At 33.9% G+C, this 8,626-nt stretch overlaps 1 protein-coding gene across 2 annotated transcripts in view; it reads left to right on the forward strand.

Annotated features, from left to right (window-relative positions):
• Positions 1–7,873, forward strand: part of Alcam (activated leukocyte cell adhesion molecule) — a 181,235-nt gene extending 173,362 nt beyond the window's left edge. For both annotated transcript variants that reach the window (XM_042676827.1, XM_042676825.1), the window contains 2 exons: positions 3,792–3,902; positions 5,394–7,873. In XM_042676827.1, coding sequence (XP_042532761.1) covers positions 3,792–3,879 — 88 coding nt within the window. In that variant the 3' untranslated portion in view covers positions 3,880–3,902; positions 5,394–7,873. The remainder of the gene's footprint in view (positions 1–3,791; positions 3,903–5,393) is intronic.
• Positions 7,874–8,626: the final 753 nt, after the last annotated feature.

Below are 8,626 nucleotides of genomic sequence, written 5' to 3' on the forward strand. Positions count from 1 at the left end.
GCTGAAACAAGGATACATTGTAACAATGAGATGTACAAGACACTATGTTGAAAACGGACTTTACAATTTGGGTGGGGGAGGGAGAGAGTGTAGTGGTGGAGGTGGGAGGGAAGGGATGGTAGGGGAAAAACAAAGGAGGAGGCAGCAATACTGGATAGGAAATGTACTCATTACCTTGCTCATGTAACTGTAACCCTTCTGTACAGTATCTTTACAATAAAAGTACAAATAAAAATATATAAATAATATAAATAAAAATATATATTAAAAATAATTTCATCCACCTCAGGTATAGAGCATTTACTTGAGTTTTTCTTGCTTAGTATAGCTTAACAATGTCTGTCTTTATACATAAATATATAACAGATACTATGTATATATAAAAATTATAATCTGAAAACTCTCCAAAATCTGAAATGTTTTAGACAGACATAGTCTCACTCGTAGGAAATTCCACATCATGAAATTTTTCTTCATGCAAAAAATATTTTAATGTTATATAAAATTATCTTCAGGCTATATGTTTAAGGTATATAGGAAACATGAATATTGTGTTTAGATTCAGCCCCTCACCCTGAATAGCTCATTCTATCTACAAAGATAGAAAAAGATACCATATTCAAAATACTTCCATTTGAATATATTTAAGTATAGTTTTGTGTGAGAGAATGGAACACAAAGTCAAGTATCTGCTGCTTTATGCTCCCTGGGATGCACCCAGCTACTCGAGCCACACCTCGAACCCTCTATTTTAATTTTTTAATAGTCTTTTAAATTAGCCACATATATACAATCAGTATTGTCTTAATTCGTTTCTTATATCTGAGTTTCCATTTGATGTAATTTCTGATCATCCAATAAGCTTCTTAACACATACTTTAAGAAGCTACATTGGTAATAATTTTCTCCAATTTTGTTTCTTTTAATTTGCTATGCCTTTTATTTTTTCTTTAATTACAGTATTTCTTCAGTGGCTGTGAAAGTCTGGATTGAAGTTTTAAATTCAGAATTTTAGAGATACTAATTCTATCTAGCCTGCATTTTTTCTGATAAAATAGCATCTATCTTATGCCCTTGTTCTCTCAAGCATGTTAGGTGGCTATTTATATTTGCTTTTGATTAGTTTGAGAATGATACATCCAAGCATGCAATTTTTTTGTTTTTCTGTTTAAGGATGTTTGACAATTTAATTTTTATGTTTTTTTTATTGTAAAAATAGTGTACAGAGGGGTTACAGTTACATGAGTAAGGTAATGAATGAGTACATTTTCTATCGAGCATTGTTAACTCCTCTGTTTGACAATTTAAAAAATATCTTTAATTAGTTGTACAATGGGGTTTCAAATCAACTTGCCAATTCTTCAGTGCTATCTATTGTAAGTTAATCCCACATCTTCTGAGCATTTTTTTGGATAGCAAGTCAATAGAGTTCAAGTCTGAACATTTTTCTTGTGTGTTTTTTTACATCTATATTTTGTTCCGTTTTATTTTCTTTTCCTGTGGCACTTCAGTTACACATATGTTAGACTGATGTATATTGTCAGTTTTGTACTGCAAATCTCTAAAGGTTTATTCTTTTTTTCTTTTTTGCCATCTTCTGCTTGTTTTTCAGAATGCATAATTTATATTTTTGTCTGTAAAGTCACTCTAGCTTTTCTCTGTCACTCGTGGAGTGTGAAGGTGATTAGTGAATTGTTTGTTTTCAAAAATGTAGCCTTCAGCTTTTATTTTGTTTACATTTTTTGCTTTTTTTTCTATTTTTGTACATTTCCTCTTTTTTCTTTTATTGTAAAGGTGATGTACAAAGAGGTTACAGTTACATATGTAAGGAAATGAGTACATATCTTTTTGAATATTGTTACCTCCTCCCTTGTTTTCTCCCACTTTCCTGGCTCCCTCACTCCCCTTCCTGCCCTCAAATTGTAAAGATCTTTTTCAACGTAGTATCTTGTGAGTATCACTTGCATTGGTTCCCCCTTTGACCCACCATTTCTGTGATTCCCCTTCCCTTCTTCAAATCAGATAAAATTTATATGCAAGACAAGTGGTGCTGAAATAAAAAACAGTGGACACAGGGAATAAGCCAAAGGAGAGAAACAAAAAAGAAATAACTGCAAACAGTACACCAAAAACAAAACAAATCAAAAAAATCCTCTTGTTTCTGTATCTTGGACTTCATTTCAATTTCATTTTATATGGTCATATAATAATAGCTATTGAATTATTGTGAGCCTCTGCTAGGACTATCATAGTCATATATGGCCACAAAAGAACTGCAAATTAAAACTACATTGAGATTTTATCTTGCCCCAATTAGAATGGCTATTATCAAGAAAACAAATATAACAGATGTTGCAAGGATGTGCCCAAAAGGGACCACTACTTACTGTTGATGGGAATGTAAACTGGTTCAACCCCTCTGGATAATGATATGGAGGTTCCTCAAAAGACTAAATATAGAATTTCCCTATAACCTAGCAATTCCAAACCTGGACATTTATCTAATTGACCAAAAACAAGGCCATAGCAAAGCTACCAGCACAACTATGTTCATTGCAGCATTATTTACCATTGCTAAGATACAGAATCAACCTAGATGGCTCTCAGTAGATGAATGGATCACAAAAATATGGTATATATACACAGTGCAATTCTATGTTTCCATGAGAAAGAATGATATCACCTCATTGATAAGGAAATGGAAAGACTTGGAAAAGCTTATATTAACTAAAGTAAGCCAGATCCAAAGAAACATAGGCTCATGATTTCTCTCATTTATTTATTTATTTTTGGCTGCAGAGATTGGCATCTGCTTTCCCATTGTTACTATATTTTCTTCTCAGTCATTAGTTGGGCATTAAGATAATTGATTTAAAGTTTTTAACTTTCTAAGTCCAAAGGCTATGTCATATAAATATCTTCTTTTTTTTCTGTGATGTGATATGTTGAACAATATTTTGTAGAGTCTAGATGCTGCATCATCCTTCTAGAAGAAGATGCCTTTTTCTTATTTTTCCTAATTAGGTCACTGACTGTCACTTTGATCTCCTGAAAGTTAATTTTACATTGTGTATCTGCCTTAGGATGAATGTTAAGTATTGACATATGGTTTTGATTCAACTTTTATGAGCTTTTAATACAATGACTGATGTGTCTTAATAAAGTTCAACTTAAACTTCTGTCTCTTCTGTGTGGGTTGTAGCTAAAATGCTGTCATGTTTTTGGTTTTTAAGTCTTTTCTAGAGAATATAATTTGAGATCCATCATGGCAGGATTGTTCTAATTTTATGTGTCCATGTGGCCATTACCTTGAGCCTCTGCAACTTGTTTGTAATATCTTCTGTCAAGCAGCATACATAAACATGGCCAGAGGGCATTGGCCTCAGCTGGGGCATGTTAGAGAGAATGCAAATGGAAAAAGTCTTAATTAAATGCCTCCAGAATATTTTTGTAGATAATGTTGGCTCAGAATGAATATGCTCATTATATCAATTGATAATAACTATTTCCTTGAATGTAGAGAGAAAATAACCCAAGTGAAACCATAATATAGCAAAGCACATAAAATTTCCAAAATAATTTGTGTTTTCCTCCTAACATATATTGAATGCACCCCTTCTAACACATTGTTGTTAATGGAAATATATTGTTATTCATCAATACTCAGAGATGGGGACTTGCTCACCGAGTCTTTAGCCTTTCGTCCTTATTTTCCAGAGTTATAGTAGTTTGATCTTTAACATTTTCAACTTATTTATCTATATGATGATACTTGTTTCATTCCCATATAGGACTGCATCAAAACATGTAAACAAAGACCTTGGAAATATGGAGGAAAACAAAAAGTTGGAAGAAAACAATCATAAAACAGAAGCCTAAGAGAAATGATTCCTGTTGTCCAGGTGAGTGGGCTGGACAGAATTTATAGATGATAATGTACAAGAGTGAAGAATCACTTTGAAGATGACAGGTCAAGGTTTTACTTTTGACTGCTTCATAATTACAGCTTCCAAAATAGGAAGAAAGTTTTTAAAAAGGGAATGTAGATGACTCAGACAGTCATCTCAAAAAACTAGAATCTCACCAGTCCTCTCAGATTCCCGCAAATAATCATTATTCTCTAAGTAATAAAAATCATTCTTTCCCAGATTTTAACATATAATTTGCATTTTGTTTTCTAATGCCAAAAGTTTTGCTCAGGATGAAGAAGCCTTATTTTATTACGTTGGTAGTTGGGTTCAATAAGTTGCGGCTCTAAGATTATATTCAGAACAATTTAGAATACATTCAAAAATATTAATATTTTAATTGAAGAATATAATATAACTGTGAGTATATTTATACAGCTGTCTTTCAAATCATTTTTAATGTAAAGGCTGACAAAGTAATGTATGTGAACACACTTTATAGACCACATACGTATATATGTGTGTGTATATATTTGTGTGCAAGTGTCTGTATGTACATATACTTATGTGTGCATAATGTATATGTCAACAATGATCTATTGACTATGTTTATATATTAGATATAGTTGCGTGGCTTTTGAGACAGTCTCAGAAAGGAGTCTGATTCCATGGTATTGCCACTTGCATTCAAGTGTTTGCATTTTGTGTTCCCTTGAGCCAACCAAACAAGGATGCATTTGGACTGTTGTTTTCTGTGTCCTTGAGAATAATTTTAACTTTGACTTACTAGTAAGATGTTTAAAAAAAGACTTACTGTAAACTTTATGGGTGTAATTAGTGAACTGCACATAACAATCTGAGTGGGTCACAGAAGTTGAGGCTCATTATGAGGACAGAGGCTATAGGAAAGAATTAGGAAAAAGGTTTATGAGAGAGAAAGAGAGATTGGAATGCCAGCAAGTTTTAAAACCTGGAAACCAAGATTTCAAACGGATTGGGAAAAAGAATAAGAGCTTGAAATCTTCTCCTGTCCTCCTGTAAACTGAAGGCCAAGCATGTAGCATTCTCACATTTACTTTCCCCACTACCTTTGAGTTCTTTCCTTAGTGTGTAAACATAGATTTTACCTTCTGTTTTCTTCAAAACTGAGTTGAGTTCCATCTCAGAAGAAATGTGAACCCAAAGACAAATACCGCAAACAAACTGATTTGCAAGGATGGATGCATTTTACACTTGAAGAGGAATGGAATGAAATGTTTTCTTATGGATTAAGCATTACAAAAGAAAGCCTTTTGGCAACTCCGAAAAAAACTAATATGTATGGAAGGAATATAGCAATGATTGGGGATATAGGCTCAGGGACAACGGAGTTTTATGAATGATTCTTCTCAGGAAGTAATTCTGTCACTTAATACAAAACATCTGTGGTTGGTGGAAAACGATTGCTATGGTAACTTATCTAAATTGTTTTTTTCATCATTTCAGAGAAAAAAAACCATATAAACCAATTGAAGCATGAACATGGATTGTATTTAAGACATAAAGACATTGACAGCAATTCATGGTTCAAGTATTAAGCAGTTCATTCTACCAAGCTGTCACGGGATTTTAGAGAATTATCTCAAGTTAAACAATGAAAAGAAATTACAAAATTTGGCAGCCATGATAATAGGTCATATATTGTGTTTGGTTTGAATTTTTTTTCTGTAAATGTCTGCACTGAGGATTTCATTTTGGTTTGCCTTTATGTAAATTTTTTACGTAGCTATTTTTATACACTGTAAGCTTTGTTCTGGGAGTTGCTGTTAATCTGATGTATAATGTAATGTTTTTATTTCAATTGTTTATACGGATAATCTAAGCAGGTACATTTCTGATTCTGATTGCTATCAATAATTTCCCCAAACTTATTCACAGGTACCTAAAACCCAAAGGTGGCAGCTTATGAACATTGGGGACACACACATTGCCCTATTCAAAACTGGGTTTAATCACTGACAGGAGAAAGCAGAGAGTCAGGCTGCAAAAGACCCGAGAGCTAATTCTGCACATGTGTCACCAGCTGACTCAGAATTGCATTCCAGACACACATGGACACATGTGCATCATCATGGTACTCCCAAACTGAGAAGTTTGCCTGTTCTGAAAAAGACATAACAGAATTTGGGTAACACTTATCGTTAGAAACACCTGCTAGTAAATTGCTTTGTGTCAAAGAAAACCAACCCATGTGTGAGAACACAGCCTGGAAAAATCATGGATAACATTCCCATTTTCATAGATCACAATGTAAATCACTGTAATTTTTAAAAAAAATTGGTGTTAAATCCTTTGGGTTATCCACTGCCTTAAAATTATGCTATTTCCTTTAAAAAGCGATATCGGTCAGAATTGGAGATTTTTAACAGTGGTCATTCTCAAAGCTGTGTTATTTTCCACAGAATATAGAATATATATTTTTTTCGTGTGTGTTTTTGTTAACTACGCTACAGATATTGAATGCACCTTGAGATAATTTAGTGTTTTTAACTGGTACATAATTTATCAAGCAGTACATGAAAGTGTAATAATAAAAATGTCTATGTATCTTTAGTTACATTCAAATTTGTAACTTTATAAACATGTTTTATGCTTGAGGAACTTTTTAAGGTGGTAGTATAAATGGAAACTTTTGAAGTAGACTGGATGTGGGCCCATAGCTACTTATGACTAGACTTTTAAACTTTGCTCTTTCAGGCAGAAGCCTAGCTTCTGGGAGTACGCTGTACAGCCATTTTTGTCCCAGGAGTTGCATTTCTTTAAGTAAAAAAATAAAAGAAAAAAATGAACATTAGGTTTCCAGATCAAACATATATGTTCTTTGAGAGAAAGATAGAAGCTTCTGTTTGTTTTCTTGATTAACAGAATAAAACACAATGAAGGCAAGAAAAACAAATTAAAGAGGAAAATCATATTGAGGTTGAGATGACTATTTTGCCACTTCTGCATTATTTAGTAACACGTGATCGTGTGTATTTGTAACCATTTATTGTCTGAGCAATAGTGACTCAGTTTAATAAAAATCTTCCTGTAGTGCTCTGGTATGGATTAAACACATAAAATATGCTATTAGACTCAATGTTGTATAAACTATAAAAATATTATGGGAAAAAAGAAAATGTGTCATTTTTGCCTCTAAACTTTAACTAAAGTTTTATTTGGCAGGAAAAAAAAATTGAATCGTGGTCAATATTTAAACCAAAGTTAAAAGGGGAAAAAACCAAAGTTCTTTTTTTGTTTTGTTTTGCTTGGCTAAGCCATTCTGTTATCTCTGTAAATACTGTGATTTCTTTCTTCCTTTTTTTTCTTTCTTTTCTCTTTAGAATTTTATTAAAGAAATTCTAAAATTTTTAAACATCCATAATAAGTCATGAACACTAAAATGAGATTATTTCCATATTCATATTTTTTCTTGTTTTTTCTTTTGGTGTGGGAAATCAAAGGTTTTAAGTCGTACTCCTAAGATCTGTTTGCAAAAAGAAACGACATGGCTGCAGAGAAAAAGGATCATACTACAGTTATGGATTGGCTTCCACTTGCAATGGTAATGACATGCAGAAAGCAAAAACAAAAGTGTAGGTGGAACTCTCAGACCTAGACAACAGAAGATGAGAAACCCAAAGCTCTGAACTGAGAGCAAAAAGTTTGCCAGGAAGAGGGAACAATGTGAATATCGTTAACTCAATGCCTGGATAAAGAGGAGGCTTGCCAGTGTAACAGCAGCCAGATGCACCAGGACACTTGGTGGACAAATCTTTTAGTCTGAGGTTTCGTCTCTCCAAGTTCACTCCTTGGCAGCAGGAAGCAGGTTTGAGCAGTTCAAGGTTCACTCCCTATATGTGATTATAGGAATTGTATGTGGAAATGGATTAACATACCCGTCTATGCCTAAAAGATAATAAAAATGAAATATGTCTTCACATAGATCTCTGGCTCACTGATGTCTGCTTCTTTTCTACAATACAATGACAAAGAGTAATAACCTCAAAGTGATTGTCTACCCCTTTCAAAGAGGGATGTAGGAAAATATGAGGTCTTCCTAAGTCAGAAGGCCAAAATGGTCCCCTGACTCCACCAGGAGTGCTAGTGTACTGCATCTGCCTTTGGTGATAGGCTCACACTTCTGTGGGCACCTCGTATGACTGCTCCTGGAGTTTCGTTTAAATGATACTTTTGTATATCTCCAGCTCTGCTAATAACACCGCTAATATTTGGATTTGGATTTACCTTGGCATGAGTCTTCAAAGAGGCAGGCTCTGTGTAATACAAAATCAAGTTAGCTAGGAACATCAGAGGTGCAAATTAAATTTCTGAACCCACTCAGTGTGCTAGGGACATTATGTAATCATTATCAGTTGTAAATAGTACTAAATATCCTCTCACTTTACAGCAGAAAAATCTGATATTTGGAGATCTTCCATAGGTCACTTGATTTTTCTTTTTTATTGTGCCAATCTTGGGGCTTGAACTCAGAGCCTGGGAACTGTCCCTGAAGTTTTGTACTCAAGACTAATGGTTGACCACTTGAACCACAGCTCCACTTCCAGATTTTTTGGTGGTTAATTGGCAATAAGAGTCCCATAGACTTTCCTTCTCAGCCTGGCTTTGGAAAGTGATCTCAGATCTCAGTTTCCTGAGTAACTAGGATTACAAGCATGAGTCTCCAGGTCCTGCACTTG

Source organism: Dipodomys spectabilis, unplaced genomic scaffold (genome assembly GCF_019054845.1).
Source record: "Dipodomys spectabilis isolate Male_0828 unplaced genomic scaffold, ASM1905484v1 ptg000032l, whole genome shotgun sequence".
Lineage (NCBI taxonomy): Eukaryota > Metazoa > Chordata > Mammalia > Rodentia > Heteromyidae > Dipodomys > Dipodomys spectabilis.